An 18,538-nucleotide genomic window follows, 5' to 3' on the forward strand; every position below is an offset into this window, starting at 1 on the left:
AAACACAGGCGGAGGACGAGGCTTGTGGGGAAACGGGGGGGGCTGGTGGCAGCCCCTTGAGGGCTTCTGCCACTTTGGCTGCCTGACGGGTGCTGTGAGGTCTCCGATGGTCCTTGGAGCCTGAGTCCCAGCTGAATCCGTACAGAGGGTAGACCCATCATGGCATATGCAGAAGCAACACAAGGCCTGTGGAGGAGAAAACCTATTTATTATACAAGTTCCTGTATGCAGAGTGTCTGCATGCTCCCAGCGTTTTGCATTTAAATATGAATAGTTTTACGTTTACTGAATGGAAGTCAAGAAGTTTAGATGCTGAGCAGTAGCTCTGCTGAGCTGCTCCAGCTGTGCCCGGTGTTTCCAGGCAGGATGCAACTGGGACCAAAACCGCACTGGGGGTGGGCTAATTCTTGCCCAGCATGGCCAGGACCTGCTCAGCCCCTGGTCTGGCCCCGCTTCCTTCACTTGTACAGCTGAGACCCTGAGATATGAAACACGAACCCTTCAGTGCCCAGGACACATCCCCAAGACGTGATCGATCGCCCACCCACCGCCTATTTACCCGAAGCTCTGCTCGGCACCTCCTTCCCAGCCCGGCCGTGCGTTGCCCAATGCAGGGCGTGAGTTGCTGCTCTCGTCTTGTACATCAGCAAATAAAAAAAGGCATCAAGCGCTCTTGTGCCCAAGTCAGCAACTCACCCACCTGCTTGCTGGGTCAGCCAGTCCCGCTGCCGCTGGCAGGCTCAACAGGTTGGCCTCAAACCCTCCCAAGCATCCCAAATTCAATCCGTGGCAGAGAGAAAAATGGGGGGGGGGGGGGGGGGAATAAAGGAGAAAGTCCTGTGAAAAAAAGGTAGGGGTTGGGAGGAATGCTTTAATCCCTGCTTGTGCCCCAAGCAGGCTCCCCACTGCATTTGCAGCTGGGGGTGGCTTCGGTCAAGCCGCTTGCAGAGGGATGCCAGGTAGTGCCATGCAGGGCTCTCCGGTGTCACTGGCACGAGGCTGGAGTTGAGGCCAGCAGAAGGGAGGTTTTTAGATAGGATCTGAAGAAATGGAGCGGGTTTCCTTTTCAATCACATCTCCAAACCTACCAGTACCGAGCCATGCTGCCTTGGGTGCCGTGTTAGCTGTGGCCCCGCTCTGGCATGACGGGGCTCGTGCGGATGCGGGGAGCAGAGGCAGCTTTATCTCCCTGCCATGCACCCCGGTGGGGTGGGTAATGTCCCTGCCTTGGTTTGTAGGTGGAAGATAAGGACGTGCTTGGAGCAGATGCTGTGTGCTGGAGCATTAGCAGGAGATCAGCAGATACTGAGGGGGAGCAAATGGTGATTTTCAGCATTTTATAATGAGGCTAAAGCATCCTACTGCCAGACTGTGAGTTCCTGCTGCAGCCCAGGGAGGCCAAAATATATCTGAACAAGCACAACACCATTTTCCTCTGGAAAGCAGGAGAAACCTTCATTTTTTCATATTTTGTGAGGCCCACAGGTGATCTGGGAGGTCCAGACCATGCACAGCCCTGGACCAATCCTAATGAGAGCAGAGCTTTGTGGCTGCAGGACAGGCAGATGGAAGGAGCTACGTTTTTGGGATGGAAAGTTTGTGGATGGCGGGAGGAGGACACAGATCAGCCCAAAGCCAGGGGAGAGGATGCTGGGCTGTCCCCGAGGCTGTGGATCCCACCTGCAGCTCTGTGCACTCCCCTCTTATGCTCATTCAGCCCTTGTTTTGCTCAGGTAATTACAGAGCCACGGGGATGCAATCCGTCCCGGGAGGGGAATGCTGGCTGCTGTGTCCCTAATTTTACCAGGTTCTTCCCTGTGATCAGCAGGATCCCCACGCTTGAACACATCCCTCCCGATGCTGGCAACAGCCAGGCGTTCGCCCGGTCACCACTGCACACCACCATGGAGATACCAGGGAGCTTTCTGTTCCCAGAGCTCCAGTTAGGACAGCCCCGTGCCAGGAGAAAGCTGGTTGCAGCCCAGGTTCCCAGCACGGCTCCATAAACCGGGGCAGGCCGGGGAGCTGAGTGCACGTCAGAGGACGCTCTCCTCCGGGGAGCATTGCTCTCGTCTGATCGAAACCGCAGTCACTCCTCACCTGCCGCAGCCACCACCTCCATGGCCTCTTGCTGGTCCGGACGTTCCCGCTTGTAGCGGGCAGAGACACAGCAGGCGTGGGAAGGGGAGCGCAGCGGTCCTGAGCTCGGGTGGGCAGGAGGTGGCGGCTGGGGGTCTCTGGGATGCCCCTGGCTGGAGGACGGAGGCCAGGAGAGCTGCCGAGAATAGGGCTGCCCGTGCCCCCCACGCACAGGTCTTCCCAGGGCGTATGCCCATCCTCATGGCTCCTGCCGTTTTGGGGGGCCAGGAGTGCACCCCCAGCTTGCAGGCTGTCCCCAGCCCAGGGGATGTTCCCAGCCTTATCCTTGCATTTTCCAGCTCTCTGGCTTGCTGCACGACTCAGGTGTGATGGGTAGGAACTAGAAAAGCACATCCAGCTGCTCAGCAAAGGCTTTGCTCGGGAACTGCCACCGTTGCCTACCCTCTTTCCCCCTCCCAGGCAGACCAAAACCTTCTTCTGGCTCTCCTCCACCCCGAGCATCGGGGCCGAGCCTGCGTGGGGATGCTGCGGGAAGCCTCCCTGCTTGCCGTGAGCCGGCTGCCGGGGAGCTCGGACGAGCCCGGGCAGCCTTGAGCGTCTTTGTCTCCTTCGCCAGCAGTCTGAGGGTTGCACAACGTGTGGGGGTGATGCGCATTCATCTCCGCCGATCAAAATAGCACGTTTCTTTCACAACCGGCAGCGGGTTCTGCACACGTCCCCGCCGCCCGGCCGCAGCAGAGCCCCAGCCTTGCTGGCAATGGTCTGCAAGGGAGGAGAGACTCAAGAAAGGGAAGTGGTGCCTTGCTTTCCAGGCTAAAAATACTGCCTTGCGCTTCCAAAATAATCTGGGTTGAATGATCTTGATTGACCCCAGGCTCCAAGGCTGCCGGCTGGTTCAATTCCCCAATAACTTCAGTCTGAGCTTTGGCCATCTGGATGGAGGAAGGTCTGGGTGGGTTCTCTTTGCTGTTGAGGTGGGTTTTATTCTTCGCGTGCAGGTAATTTCTGAATGGGGTTCTAACGGGAGAAGCCAGGCTGCTGCTGCTTTTTCAAAATGCGAACAGGAAAAAATTCACAAATTTCAAAGCTGAATACAAAGACCAGAAAAACTCTGGTTTTCCAGCCCACCCCAAACCTGACCTTTTATTTGAGCTGTTATTTTGCAAGAGAAAAAATACCGGCTTCCTCCAGGATGCCCCGGGGTAGATTCCCATGGGTTACGCCGGAATGGGGAGCAACCTGCAGGAATGAAGGGGCTGGCTGAGCTCAGGAGGACCAGCCCCCCGCTTGTCCTTCCCAGTGTGTTTGAGCCTTTTGGCAGGATGAATTTAGGGGAGTTTAGGGCACTGAACGGGGGAAAGAGCTAGATGCGGAGGATGAAACCCTTTTTCCTGCTGCTGCCCAACATAAACCATAGAGCACAGTCCCCACCAATGGCACCTTTGGTTGGCTCCACTGAGTAATATGCAAATTTATGCAGAGTGGGGCCTGCTGGGACTTACGTCATGAAATTAGTGACTGTTCTCAGAATGAGCTGTTAGTCATAAAAACATTGCCATGGCAATTTGCGTTGTTGGGGCTCTGGGAGCACGTCGACATCCCACCTCATGAGGCTGCCTGAGGTGAGGGCAGGGTGGGCTCAAAGTGCAGACCCCCCAGCCGGGCGGGCGATGCTCAGGCGAGCCCTCGCAGCCCTGGGATGTCTGTGGGTCCGCTTGGTGCTTGCCAGCGGGGTCAAGGCAGCTCACCCACCCCATATTCCTGGTTTCCCATTGCTCGTGCAGCCGGAGAGGCTTTACACCTCATTGTGTCCCTCTTGTCACCGCTTCGCTTTGTGGCGTGGTCCTCCCGTGGTCCCGAAGCACAGCTCAGGCTGGCGCAGACGTGGACCCCCTTCCCGGCGGGGTTCTGAGCCTCCAGCAGCCCCCAGCCGCGTGCTGGCTTCTCCACCAGCCTGGGAAATGGCCAGCGCTTTCGCAGCTCACAAAATCAAGGACATCAACGCTTCTTCCCCCACCGGTTGGCTTCTTCCACTGACACCGATGCTGAGGTTTCCCTATTATCTCCCCCGGCTTCAGTTTGGGATTCATTTGCAACCATCTTAAATGACAAGCACTCCTGTTCCGGTGTTATTTTCCAGATCAGAGAGGCATTAAGTGTAACCTCCGTAATTAAGACTTAGTAAAAAAGCCTTTGTCCCCGCCAGGGGACAAAGCCATGGACAAATCCATGGCTTTGCTATGGATTGAACCTCTATCGGGTGCTGTTTGAGGGTCACGCATCTTCTCAGAGGAGCTTTTGCTAAGGATTTCCAAGATGAAACTGTGGATCAAGGAGGTTTTGAGAGTTTGGAAATGAAAGGGAAGGAAAGGCAGATCCAGAAGAAAACTGGCAGAAATTAAAGGGAAAGAGAAAGCCCCAAAGGTGAGATGCATCGTGAGCGGCTGCAGTTTGAGCCTCCCAGCTTCAGAGAGTGCCGAAAATAACCACTTGGTAACTGGGGCTTACAACTGTGTGCCAGCCTGTGTGCATGCATGCATGCTTGATATGTAACTTCCCATATTCTCTTCTGGTATCGTAAGAGTGAGCAAAATAGCTCAGCAAAAACACAGCCCCTGCCCACCCATGTTTCGGTGTTTATCTCACTGCATCTGCACCAATTGACCTCCGGAGAGGCAGGGCACTCCAGCTGAGCGGCAGCTCCTCCAGCTCTCCTCGCTCTGGGACGAGGCCAGGCTTTGCTCTGCATCTGAAGTGATTTCTTCTTTGGAAAAGAGAAGTGTAATTCAGTGGTCAGAGAATCCCCCGTGCTTTGGATTTCCTGGAAATGCAGCTGTCCTCTTGCAGAGGAGCTGCGGCCAAATAACTGCCGTCACAGGCTGCTCCCCCCGCGGTCAGTAAGGAAATCTCGGGTGATATCGCCCTGCCTTTGAATGGGATTTGAAGCCCCTGAGCATCACCTCCTTTGCTCTGAATCTGACTCATTCTCTTCCTTTGAGGTCCTAGGTCCCCACCGTGCGCTGCATGGGGATGCTCCCGCTCTCCTGCCCTCCGCTCGTCCCCTCCTCATCCCGTTGTGTGCGGCGGCAACGGGAACTGCCCCGTCCCGGCCCTGATCCCCCCTGGGAGGGTCCGTGGGTGAGCTCCCCCAGCGGGGTGATGGGAGAGCCCCGAGAGCGGAGCGAGTCACTGGGAAACATGCAGGAGAAAGGTGTGTCTTAAGCCTGCAATTTTATGTAATTTAGGAGTTTTACTCGGGGCTATGCGGAAGTGCCCATCTCCAATTAGGTTTGCAAAGCTCTCCTCAGGTTAGGGCCTTCTGGCAGTGTGTTTGCTGCCCCTTTACTCAGCAGGTTGGTGGCTTGGACATTCACCCAGGATGGAGGGGACTCAGGGTCAAGTTTGGCTTCTAACGACAAGGATTTGAACCGTATTCCCACTTACCCTGGGTCTTTCTAACCACTCGGCTGAGGGATTGCTGGAACAAGCTGCTCACGGTCCCTCCTGTTGAAGCAGGTCTGCTCTATATAATAACGTATTTATTGGGTATGAGACAACGCGGCGCTCTCCTCCTAGAGATGGGGGTGCTCCCGTGGGTGAGCAACCCGAATTTTGGGTCTTGCTCTAATGGTTACTCCATTTGCAGTACAGCTGCTGAGATGGTCAGGGTTGAGAGTAAGGGTCTGCAAGGAGACGTGAGGGGAGCTGCTCTGTTTTAGGGCGGGGAAGAGGAGCTGAAGGAGAGGTCTAACCACAGCCTACAGCAATCTGAGGGCAAGTACGAGACAGCAGAGTCAGCCTATTCCCAGCAGTGCCATGGGATACAACAAAAGGCAACTGGGACAGTTTGCGGTTGGCCGGTACAGGGTGGACAAGCGGACATGTTTCGCAGCCCAGGGGTGGGCATGCAGAGAGGCAGAAGGTCTCCATCCTTGGAGATGACCCGCCTGAGCGAGGCAAAGCCATGATCACCCTGCTGGGATGGCGGGGAGGGTGATGCTCGGAGGAGAAGGCTGGACTGGAGCCTCCAGAGACCCCTTCCCACCAGCGCTCCCGCTCCTGAGCCATCCGCCTGTGCCAGGGTGGCTGTAAGACTGGCGTTTTAAAAAGAAAACATCACCCAGTCCCAAAAGGACCTAGAGACGGGAGGTAACGAAGCCTGACCGGAGCGTCAAAACCCTGGGATGCTATATGCTGGATGTTTGAAAGACAACCTAAATATTCCTGTGGATTTTAGAGCACCTGAAAATACTGCTCTGAAAAGGAATGTTTGGCTCAACTTCAATTAAAGAGCTGCTATGCTCCTTAAATTTAAGGCAGACTGTGATCCGCTTAATATTCTGGATTAATAGTATTTAATTTTCAAAGAGAATACACTTAAGACTAATATAAATAGCAGTAGAAAAGGCTGGCAAGCTTCATGGCTCCTTCCTGCTTGCACATCCCATATCTTTCTGGAGCCACCCTTATTTTTACCAGCCGGATGCATCAAATCCAAACGATGTGGCCACTTGAAAGGACTTGTTGTTGGTGACCGAGTCCCAAGGAAACGGGCAGGAAACGGCACCAATCTGCCAAAGACAGCCTTGTGTTTTCGGCTTTGCGTCCTCTGCGCTGCCATACAGCTCTCACTGCAGACTTTGCTGGATTTCAGATTTTGTAAGTAAATCCGCAGCGGAGGAGTCTTTTCCAAAACTTAATTAAGTGAGTAAGTCTGGGCTCGGGGTCCAGCTGCAAGAGATTTCAAATGTGCAATTCCTAGTTTTTCCTCTCTAAATGTGCCTGTGAATTGTACCCGACTCTCTCTAGCAAAAAGCAGTGTCCTGCCTGAGCCGGCAGGTTTGGGAAGCGAGATAAAAAGCTGCAGTAACGGCAGAGCTTCTTACCGAAGAGCTCTTGCCGCAATAGGCGAGTTTCTTAAGTTCCTGCATGTAGCCAACCTGACCCTTACGTTTTCTGTATCTGGGATTTATAAGCTGTAGGAAAGCTTCTCTTGCGGCTCACTGATCTCAGCGGGGTCAGTTTGGTAGGATCGAACACAGTATGGTTGGTGGGGAGGAGCCGTTAAACCCGCGGAGGTTAAATTCAGCAAGCACCTTACTGTGTGACTTCTCTGCGATGTTTAAAAAAAAAAAAAAAGATGTTAAGACGGAACTGAAATAGTCTCCATTTGAAGCAAGCGTGTAAACCAAGGATGGCATCACGTGTCCAAGCAAAACACAGCTCCGACAGAGCGACCCTCCCGGGGCAGCAGTTAAAGCCGCCACCTGCAAACGCTTTTAGGCATTTTGGTGGTGGGTTCTGCATCTCCCGAGCTATCGCTGGGGCTCTGCCCTGCTGTTCCTCGCGGCACAGATTATGCTTTTCTCAGCTCGCTGCGCTGTGCGATGCCGCCCGCCCCACGTGTGTGCGTGCATCGGGCACCGCAGGAGGAGCGCTGGGGAAGGTCGTGGGTGCCTGGACGGCCGTGGAACACGCAGGGGCTGGGCACCACAGAGCATCCCACAGCAACGGGAGGAGTGCCCGGATCCGGTGAGGCCAAGGCGGCTGGGATCTCAGTGCACTGCAGGTGCTTTTCCAGCCCGGCGGACAGAGCCGGTACCGGCTGGGGGGGGTTTGCACACCCACGCCACGCTGCAGAGGACAGCTCAAGGAGCCCTGTTGTGGCCTAAGCACCTGAACCCCGGTTCTGCCCAGAACTGCAGGATCCCCAGGCTGGCCCAAGTGCTTGAACCCCCAAGGCCGGTCCGAAGTGTTTGAACCCAGGCTGGTCCTGGCTGCGCGCACCCCCCGTTGCCCCACGCGCCGCACCCCGCTTTCCAGCGGCACCGACCCGTTCCGCTCCCCCGCCGCCCCCGCGGCCGCACCTCAGCGGCCCCGGGGGGGCGATGCCGGCGGCGGGCGCGGCTCGGCCCGGCCCGGGGGAGGCGGCGCCATTGGCCGCGGGGCGGTGCCGCCCGCAGACAACGCGCCGTGGGCCGGGCCGGGCCGGGCCGCTCCTCCCCTCCCCGCCCGGTTCCGGTGCGGCGGCGGCGGCGGCGCAGGTGGAGCCGAGCCGCCAGCGGAGCCCCGCGCCCGCCGCCCAGCCCATGGCGCCCCGCGCCCCGCCGCCCAGCGCGGCCCGGCCGGGGGCCGCCCCGCGCTCCGCCGCCTGAGCCCGCGGACGCACCGGCCTCGCCTTTGTCCCCGCCGCCGGCCTCAGCCCGGCCCCCCGCCCGAGGTAGGCACCGGAGCGGCGGCGGCGGCGGGGACGTTCCCACCGCGGCCTGGGGCGGGCGCGGGTCTCCCTTCCCCGGCGGGGGTCAGAGGCGTCCCCCGGGCCGGGTCCCCCTTCCCCGGCGGGGGTCAGGGGCCTCCCCCGGGCCGGGTCCCCCATCCCCGGCGGGGGTCAGGGGCCTCCCCCGGGCCGGGTCCCCCATCCCCGGCGGGGCTCAGAGGCGTCTCCCGAGCCGAACCCCCCATCCCCATGCTGGAGGGGCCTCCCCTGGGCCAGGCCTGGCCCCGTTTCCCCCACACTCCCAGGGAGGAGATGCCTTCCCCCGGGGCAGCCCCACCTGAAGGGCTCTGCTCGCCCCCCGCCCCAGGCCTTGCTGCTCCCCAAAGCCCCCTGGGGCTGGCAGGCTCCTGAGGAAGGGTGCCCTGAAGCTGGGCCCTGCCTTGCACTGGGATCGATGAGCCCCTTCCGCAGCAGGGAGCCGGCTGGTCTGGATCAGGGGGGTCTCACTCCCGGGGGTGTTGGAGCCCTGCAGCGCCTGCTTCGGGGTGTGCAGCCTCCAGCCAGGGCTGGGCTGGGGGTGGTGGTGCACCCCGTGTCGATGGAGAGTTGCTGACGGTGCTTTCACGCCTGGTATTGGTGTATGTGGCACGAGCTGGCGTGTGGCGTGCCAGGCTCCAGGCGAGGGAGCATCTGATGGCCCAGCACGCAGATGGCCTTGCCCGCAGCGGAGAGCTGGTGCCTGGAGAAGCATCAGGTGATGGTGCCTTCGGGAGCAGCTGATCCACCCCGTGAGGAGACAGTGTCCCATGCGAATGTGTGCGTGTGGCTGTGGGTGTAAGTCCAGACAAGCTGCTGGAACCGAGGAAGATACTTCAGGCTCGTGAGTCCCTGACTCATCGGGTCAAACGAGGTCCGCAGACCTGTGGCTGCCTTCGAGAGTGGGTCTTTAGATATGGTAAACCCAAGCCTGTTGTTTGCTGGAATGTTTTTGTTCTAATCCTGTTGCCTTTCCCTTCTGAAGGCCAGCTGGCACTTGCAAGAAGCAAGGCTTTAAGGGCAGAAGAGCGACAGCACTAACAGCTCTGCTGGGTTGCATCCTCCTTGGGTGTATTTACTGAAACGGCATCTTTCTTTCTTGCTAAATACCTTGTTGAGAAAGGATGTGAGCAGCTGCGCTGGGAAAAGAGCTGTTGATATCCCGAGTAGCCTGGATCTGTCTGGAGACTGAGCATACGAGCCAATGCAGCCCACAGATCTGTGAGTTGTCCAAGATTTGCCCTTTGCTGGCAATCCCTGCACTCCCAAAAAGCAGATCTTCCCACACCTTTTTCCATGGTAAAGGTATTATCTGGGGTTTGGGCATGTTACGAGGCTCTGCTGAGTAATGGGACGTCGGGAGGCTCCTGCAGAGGCGGTGTTGAGATGTGCGCCCGGGCTGGACTTGGCTCAGTGGCGGGTGTGCAGGAGAGGCGAGGTGTTGCTTGTCATGGGAGAGGAAGGGAAGCGAATGGCCCGAGGATTTGGACTGCGCAGTAGTTTTTGCCCAACTGGATGATCTGTAAGTGGTTTCTGCCCTGTGTTTGTTCTAGCAGACGGTCAAAGCAGCACGCTCTGGGAGGATGGGGAGGGTGGGCCCCGCTCTCTGAGGGTCCGGATGCGATACCTCTGACCAGATGTTTGCAGAGCATTTGCAGCCTGGAAATCACAGCCTTTCTCAGGAGATCTCCAGCGCTTCCTGGTTTGCAGCGAGGATCGGAGGATTTCAGCACTTCCTACTAGGCTGCCTGATGTGAGCAGGAAGTGGGAGCATGAAAATGGCAGCAAAAGTGCTTGCAGCGAGGCTGGAAGCTCAGCAGGCGTAAGCCCGTGGGATGGTGATGAGGTTAGACCTGTCCCGAACGGGGTCCTAAGCCTTTCGGACGGGCCATTTGGGAATGGACAAGTCACAATGCTAGGGCAGGTCTTCGCAGGCATGTATCTCGTCCTGGGACGGCAGGAAGACGGAGGTGCTGCATGAGTGCATGCGAGTGTGTCTCTTCCTGTAGTTTATTAAACAGCTTTGTGCATCCTGCTGGGGCTCGGACAGGAACCTCCCCAGGGCAGGGAGAGGCTTGTGCTTTGGGTTTGCGCTGGGTGCTGTCCAGTGCAGTTCTCATCTGCTAGGGGCGTTTCAATGCGGCACAGTCTTATATCTGGACTAGCAAAGGGCTAAACTTCGTGTCCTCCTGAGATTGTGGGTCTGGATTTGTGTTGTGCTGCTGGCAGAGACGGGGAATTCAGGCCTGTGGTGGCTGGAGCGTGCGTGTCATGACTCCGGTCCTGGTTTCTGTGTTCACGCTTAACTGGGCTGTGGATTGGAGTAAAGGCCCAGGTTGTATCTGGTGTTGGGAAGGGAGGCTGGTTGCTTAAAGTCTTTTGAGGCAGGTGGCTCTAGGGATGTGAGTGGCTGCACTGACGGCTTTGGGATACGTGGCTTAAGCCAAACAGTTCTCCCACCATGGGGCACTGGGATAGGAACAACTCTTGGGAAGCTGAAAGCCAGTGCTGCAAAACTCTAACCGTTTAGAAACTGTTGAAGGAAAAGTGAGGTTCGAAAATGTCAGTAGTAAGGAGATGTTGTGTGTTTGGCGTTTGTGGCTCAGATTTTCAGGGTTTTTCCTGTTCAAATAGTGGGACGCAACGGTGTACGTGCTTCTTAAGAGAGTCTGGGAGATCCTGCAATCATGTATTTAACAGCTGGGACCTTGCGGAGGGGAAAAACCAAGCAAGTGTGTTGGCAATGCTCCGAAACAAGGCAGCTCCTTCTGCCCCGTTGCCTGACTCTCAGAGGGGAGGTGTGCGAATCTCCTCTTCGATCTCTGGTTCAAACGTCAAGACCTTAGTTTTTCTGATCTGATTTATTGCCTTTTGATCTCCATCCAGCCCTGTAGCTGCTCTCTGCTACAGAGGGACGGGACAGCACAGGATGGGTAGGTGAGTCAGTCCTGCGAGCTGCTGAGTCCTTCCCGATGTCTGTGTCTCATTACCTTGCTATGCTCCCCGAAGGCAGGAATGCATCCTTCCCCAGTTCAGGCTTTGCCGGCTTCCTATTAGCAGCTTCTTTGCTGACTTTTGTGTTGTTGGTAAAATGGGGGAGATGACAGACGGCCAGAGAAGCGTGTCCTGGCCTTGCTGAGTTTGAACAGTCTGGTTGCAGCTGGGTGGGCTTTTGTCAGACTTGAGCAGCCCTCTGTGACCGAGGCTTTGAGAGCCCCGCGCGGTTCAGCCCCTGGCTGGCACGGCTGGTCTCTCGTCTGCCGCTCTGACTGCCCTAAAAATACTGCAGAAACCCCTGCTGCTTGCAGCCTACCAGCCTCGCTGAATGGCTGTAATGTGTTCCTTTGGTGCCTTAACGTACGTGGTTTGTTTCTGGTCACCCCGCTCCCACCTCTTTGGACATATACAGGCTGCTCTGCTGAATTGCCTTCCCCAAAGAGCAGGGCTGGGCCTGGAGTATGTTAGGGACAATTTTGTCACTCAAAGAAGGTCTGAGTTGGTACACTCGCTGTATGATGTGATGGTGTCGTGAAGCTTTCAAGGGGGTGCACAAAGTTCAGGAGGCGTGCAGGGGCTGGTGGGGCGCGGTGTGACTTGCTAATGCTGTTAACATTAACTTTTTAGCAGAAAAACTTGTGTCTTGTTAAGCCGAGCCAAGGAAGTTTAGGAGAGCAGTGCTGTCCTGCAGAATGTAAGCAAAGGATTTGTTTTCTTTCTCTGCCTTGGAGAGCTCCGTCTTCCCTTGAAACTGTCTTCCAGATATAGCAGCAGTTACTAACACTGAATGAATGCGTGCTGAATTTAGGCAGCTCTGAGGCTGCTGAATGTTGTGCAGGATTCAGTTGTTTGGGTTTGAGTTTAGCCAGAGCAAGCGAAGCTGGTATGCTTGGGTGGCATTGTCCCAGTTGCCAAACTATAAATAGCAAACAGAGGCCAAGCGCTTGTTGAACTGACTTTGGAAATTTCCCAGACTCACCTTAGAGGAGGAATTCATGCCAAGGCACATCAGCCCGTGGCAGAGTGGGGCTGAAGGCAGTCAATGCTCAGCATGAGGCAGAAGTACCCGTAAGCGAATCGATGAGGTGGCAGAGTCGGTATGAGTGCCATATGTCCGTGTCACTGTGGTCCCTGTTGGGCAATATCTGAGGATGCTGAGGAAAGAGCCTTGAGTCAGTACTAGGCTGTCACCCAGAGACATCTTCAGCAGGGAGGGAGTGTCGTAAAGTGAGGATCTCCATGGAGGTCCTGACCCCACAGAGGGGCTGGAGCAAGATAGCAGCTATCTGTTAAGCTTCAGCGCCTTAGCACATCCATCACGTGTATCTGTTCATCTTCCCTCATCCTAAAAGTTTAGTCCGTCCACGTTCAAGGCTAAACGTGGTGGACGGTGCTCTCAGTCTGTTGGTGCTATTGTCAACACAAGAATTACGATGGTGTCTCTGAGGCTGGGTGGCTGGCTGGCTTTTTGCACCTCAGCACAGTAACAAACCACACTGCTCACTCACAGGCGGGTATGTTGGGCTTCATCCCGTGAGGTGTTTGTATCCAGGAGTAGGAACGCATGCCAGCAGGAGAATTAGCTCTTCCCCAGGGTTGCATTGCAACAGTTGGATCAAAATACTGCTCACATCAGTGCAAAACAAACACTGCCGCTGGTCTGGCACGTGGTCACGCTCACCCCGCGGCCTCTCTGTGCTGCAGTAAATGACGACGTGTGCTTCAGGGGGATGGAGGCTGCGTGCCAGGAAGGTGGGTGCTAAAGGTAGGGAACAGGAGGACAGAGATACGGTACTTGCGGGAAGAGCTGGAAACTGAGAGTATCTTGTGCTGGCCTCCAGGAGAGACTCATTTCTCTTGATGGAGAAATTTTTTACATGTGCAGGGTGTTCCCGTCAGCGGTGCCTGCCTGGAGCATCCTCCCAGCGTTTACCCGGCGAGTGGGACAGGAGCGGGAGTCGCTGCTGGCCGTATGTGGCTCCCGGCTTTTGGCCCTGTTAGCCAATTGCTCTTCTGGGCTACTTGTGCATCACAGTGTGTAACTTAAGATCAAAAAAGCTCTACTGGTTTACTGTAGCTATCCTAAAGTAATGCCTCAAAACCAAGACCCAAACCTTTGCTTATTTTAGAAATGACTCAATTGATGTTATAAGGCATGAAATAAGCAGGTAGGGTTTCCCGGTGCATTTGGGCTTCTTGACAAGATTGCTCTCACCTGTACCGATTCATTGGGTCACGTTAGGTGATCCTGGACTTTTCGTCCGTCTGCTCTTTCACCTTCCTCTCCTACTTTGCCTCTTCCATTCCCTTTCTCCACCTTCCCTTTTACTCAACTACACCCAATTCTCCTGCAACTCCCCCTCTGCAAGGAGTGTGGTAGGCATTTATAGAAATAAAATACGAAGCCGCCCTGATCCGGTTTGTGTTCCAGTTGTAGCTGGAGGGATATCAGCCTATCACTTGAGTCATCTGCTTCTCTGAAAGAGCAGAATGTCCAAGGAGCCTCTGGAGCATCCTGCGGTCCTGCAAGGACCTTGGAGTTCAGCTCCACGGAGGGTGGAAGCAGGAGTGGACTCCCTGATGCTGCAGAAAGGAGCTGGGATGTAGTGCTGGGAGCGGTTCATCGGGGGGGACGTTCTTCAGCCTTCACGGAAGGAGAATCTCTTACGCAAGGGAGGGGAAAACAGCGTTGATGCTGAGGCTGCTTTTTCAAAAGCCGCTGTTGCATAAGAGCGAAGCCTTGGGCAGCACAGAAAATGTGGAGAACGTCACTTCCTAGCGATCACTGAAGACAAAGTGAGGATTGCTCTCGGAATTTCTTCCTTTATGCATATCCTAAACTTCAAGGCTTGTGTAAATTCTCCAGGTTTGCTCACGGCTTGATGCACTTACGTTGCAGACGATATGTTTCCATACATAGCCTGGGGGTGCAACTAGCAAGTGAAAATAGTCTCTTCTGTTCCTGCCATAGGCTTTTTTCTTCATCTAGCTGCCTTCAGCAACACTTAAGAGGCCAGTGAAAGTGCCTGCTTTCCAGTATTATCTTCTAGTGGCTGTAGGGTGGGAATATTCACAGCAGAGAGGCTGTCTCTGAGGTGGGAGCGTGTCCCTGCTCCCTCCCTCCCCTTGACAGCCCAGAGCGGAGGAGAAGCACTGTTCTCCCATTTCCCTTGCCTTGCTCAGTCACAGGTTTTGCTGTGTCTTTTCTGCCATCCGTGTGGGCTCACCCTCAGTCCTCTGGCCTCTCTCTCCTTGTCCCAGGGCTGAGGCAGGGACCGGCACACGGCTCCTTGCTGTCCCAGGGATGTTGAGGATGGAGGGTTGACTATTTCTGGAGACACTACAGAGCACTTGGATGCAGGAGCCTCTGCTTCTCTCGGGGCTCATCTGGCTTCTGCTGAGCTCAGGGTCATGCCTGCCTCCTTCTTTTCCTTCTTCCAAGACTGCACCAACACCTCGCTGCAGCAGTAGAGGGGTCCCCATGTGAGGGTGTGGAGGTGCTGCTGTGCAGACTTGCAGTATGGTCCATTTGCCTTGAAAATTGCTTCCTCAGAGACCAAGCCTGAGAGCGGACGCAGTTCTCCGTGGCTCAGGGATGCGTCGAAGTCTGATGAAACTACCGGGCACTCCTCGTGTGCCTGTGCTCTGCTCTCCTTTGTGGCCTTGCTGCTCCCTTCTGCGTTGGGGCTGAGACAGGCTGGATCCTCCCTGCCCTTGTTGGTGGCACTTCTGTCCCCACAGCACAGTTGCAGAACAGAGCTGCCGCCAGCCAGACGTGGCAGTGTCCCAGAAGAGGGGTTCCCCACGCTGAGGGACAGTCCCTGCCGCAGTGCCAGCGGGGTTGGATTTTATCTGGGTCCCTGCAGCCACGTGGCTGTCACCTGCTGGCATGGGGTGGGCAGAGAGGACAGCAGCGCTGGCTCATGCCGCTGTAATAATTGAACTGCAGCGTTAAGCAAATCTGCGGCTGGCGATCTTTATTCAGAGTGCTCAGCCTCTTTGAAACCGTGGTTTAATACAGGCGGTTTGACAGAGGCCTTAATAAGCAGTTGCTGTCTGGATGATGACTGGAACTGGAGGTGCTGTGTTCCCTTGGATGCCCTGTGTAAGTTTTGGAGGATGTTTTTATAACAGACTAAGCTGGTGGGTTTGGGCAATTCAATTATTTAGCACTGCAGACTCTGTCAGTCCCTGCTTATGACTTACTCCTGTCCAAAAACCAGTAGAAAACACATTTCTCGGTTTTGAGTAAGCTGGCAGAATATACTGGCATCACGAGCATTCAAATGCACATGCTGACGAGGTGGACACGCTATGAACTAGCAGAGAGCTGCTGCAGGGACCGGTTTCAGGTGGTCAGTTTGATTTCCAGAAACCCTAGCTTGTATGTTTGTTTTCCCAGTATCTAAGGGTTGAAATCAAATATGCTCTGAGTATTGCCATTTAAATTTCCCTACATTAATCTTAATGTTGGTTGCTAACTGGGACCAGATCTTTCCTAAACACATCTGGTGACTGGGCACGCTCGCAACCCTTTCTTCTAAGGGTGTGCTGCGCTGAAGAGCTGCAAGGGTCTGCTTGAGGTTAGAAAGCAAAGACAAGGTTTGGGGTTTGTGGGTGCTCTCTCTGGTTGCTTTGGTCACGTCAGCTCCCTTTGAGGCTCGGCTCGGCTGCGTGTGAGCGCTTGGTCGCAGCAGGATCTCCAGCAGCCCTGCTCCACAAAGGTGCCTGGGCAGGCTGAACCTGTGGCAACATGCTCTGCTCGACGTGGGCTGTGCGGCGGAGGTGTGGACAGCACAGGAGGCGGTTTGCTGGGGTTTTGCCAGATCCCAGGTGGGGAGCAGCAATAGCCGCGCTGGGCTGGTGCCCGTTGGGGTCCAGCCGTGCAGTTCTTGGTGGGCTCAGCTGGTTCTGGGGATGCTCAGGGCACCGCGGGGCTGGTGCTGTGCCAGGGGAGGACCCACTTGGTATCACGCTGCTGCAAACGCGACGCTGTGTCTTGGGTTTTGAGGAATGAGCTGGCAAAGCGGTGTGGAGATGGCCTTGGGGATTCCTCACAGCGTCTGCTTTGCCTCAAAAGCACGCGCGGTGGCTCTACCTTCTGTTACCCAAATCTTTCTTGGTGAGGTGAGAGTTGTTGTGCAGTTTCCTCTTTATATCCTCTTATGTCACGCTGCCCTGCCGGCTCAGTGCACTCAAAATAGCTGCCAATCCCAGTAGGTTTCACTTCAAGGTCTCTATTCTTAGCTTGCTGGTTAGCTGAGCAAGCCGCGTTACTCAGTAGTCATGAGTTCAAGGACCGTAGGGTAACGACTAGCAAACTTATGCCATGCAGGAGTTTTGTTTGCATTTCATGGCAGCTTTGAAGGGACGGCTTGGGCAGAGCCCTACTCAGCAGCCTCAGACTTGCCTACTCAAAAAGAGGGTCACACGTATGTGAGTACGAAATAAGAGTTGCCGGAGCCGGTACATACTCCGGAGGAGGCAGACGGCTCAGGAGACGAGATGACTCAGTATATGAGAGTCTGTTAAGTGGCTTATTGCATCGGACCCATCTACGAGCAGCCTTATCAGATGTGTCGTACTGCTGCACTGATGACCAGATACGTGCGTGGCAGGAGTGAAGCAGAAGTGAATGTGGGATGCAGAGCGGTGGCTTCCCAGGAGTGGAACTAGCTGGATGTTCTCAGAGTGTCGCACTGAGGCTGAAGATATCTGCTGCAGTGGTGATGTTCAGCCCGTCCTGTAAGTGCCTTTCCCATCCCTGGGGGATTTTTTCCTTCCTTGCACGGCTGTGAATCCTGGCTAGTCGGGTGGGCTGGCGCAGGGTGTACACAGGAGCAACCTTCTGTACAGCACACGGAGAATGGTTCACACGTGGGCCTGAACTGAAGCTCTAATCTGCATCTGGTGGACGCAGCCACCACTGGGGCAGGTTAAGGGCTTTGAGGTTTTGATCGCCCGTGCACAGGGTCCCAGCTCGGTGACTACGTGGAAGCTTTCCACAGCCTCGTAGCCACAGGAGAGGAGCAGACAGCATCAGCCCCAGTTGCACCAACAAACACAGGACAGGCTCATCTGTCATCTGCTCTGCCTTTTCTCGCTGTTTCATTGGGAACTCACCATTTACCCGCGAGCTCTCTCTCAGATCTGATGAAGGTGCTGCCTAGAGGGATGCAGAGGCAGAGGAACCCCTCGCTAGCCCTTCAGCAGGACTTAGCTATTTTTGAGAGTGCATTTTGGGAGAGATCTTGTTTTCCAGACTTCATTTAAATTCCTTTAACTTTTTCAAACTGGTGTTGAAGCTGTCTGATGCCAGCTCTGCTGGGTTTAGATGGATTTCCACTCAGGATTGGATCAGGCCCAGTGTGTTGGGGTTAGGGCACGGGCAGGAGCAGCATCCTGCACCTGAGGGATTTATGGCACAGGAGAAATGAGCCCGTCCTGGGGGCAAAAGGTGCTGGCCGTGGCTTTTGCTGTGTGCTGCGAGGTGGTTGAGGCTCTGTACGTGGGGTTGCTGGGGAGTGAGTGTTGTGTACTGAGTTCGCATCCTGCCTACGCTGCGGGTAACGGTCACGTGCAAACGAGGCCTTTGTCCTGTGCCTGACTGCTTTTTTTAAAATTTATTTTTAGGTGCTCTCTGGCTTCCTCTTCCTTCTGCGCTGCGCTGCACTCCCTCTTTCTAACTGCCTCTTCTAGGATTGCTTTTTGAGCAATCAGTTCCTCCTTAAACCCATTTTTGCAGGCCTTTGTCTGCGCTTGGGAGCTGGCCCAGTTTAGCATTAGCAGCTGCTGGCTCCTTCTGGGTAGGCAAGAGCAAATAAAGGTTTACACTGAATGAATCATTTGAGCCTTATCTGTCTTTCAAATTCGGGACAGCTGTACAACTGCTGTGGGGAGTCTGCCTGGAGGGCACAGAGGCTCCTCTGCGAAGAACTTCTCCTGCCAGTGGCCGGGGCTTAATGGGTTTGTGCCGCTGATCCGTGCGCTGCCTCGGTGAATTCTGCGTGCCTCTGCGAGCTTTATCCCACACTTGGTTACGAAGCACAACTCTGGAATAACTCCCTTTCCTTGAAGACTTGCTCCACGCTGGCTTTGCTATAGGCTCCTGTGGAAATTCAGCCTTCGGGATGCTTTGAGTGGTTTGATCACCGTGTGAAAATGCAGATGCTGGCTGCAGAGCATCGT

The 18,538-nt window shown here is 55.4% G+C and overlaps 1 protein-coding gene across 4 annotated transcripts in view; it reads left to right on the top strand.

The window, feature by feature from the left end:
• Window positions 1-18,538, top strand: part of HDAC7 (histone deacetylase 7) — an 89,524-nt gene that overhangs the window by 25,311 nt on the left and 45,675 nt on the right. Inside the window, exon 1 of one of the 4 annotated variants that reach the window (XM_072847386.1) lies at window positions 8,132-8,320. The exons of 1 other annotated variant lie outside the window; for it this stretch is intronic. Coding sequence is in view for 2 of the 3 variants with exons in the window: in XM_072847383.1 (XP_072703484.1) it covers window positions 16,993-17,095 (103 nt within the window). In the remaining variant the exon portion in view is untranslated. Of the gene's footprint in view, window positions 1-8,131; window positions 8,321-16,688; window positions 17,096-18,538 lie in introns of those variants that run through there. 2 more of the 4 variants (XM_072847383.1, XM_072847385.1) reach the window with 2 other exon arrangements.

The sequence above is a fragment of the Ciconia boyciana genome, chromosome 27 (genome assembly GCF_034638445.1).
Source record: "Ciconia boyciana chromosome 27, ASM3463844v1, whole genome shotgun sequence".
Lineage (NCBI taxonomy): Eukaryota > Metazoa > Chordata > Aves > Ciconiiformes > Ciconiidae > Ciconia > Ciconia boyciana.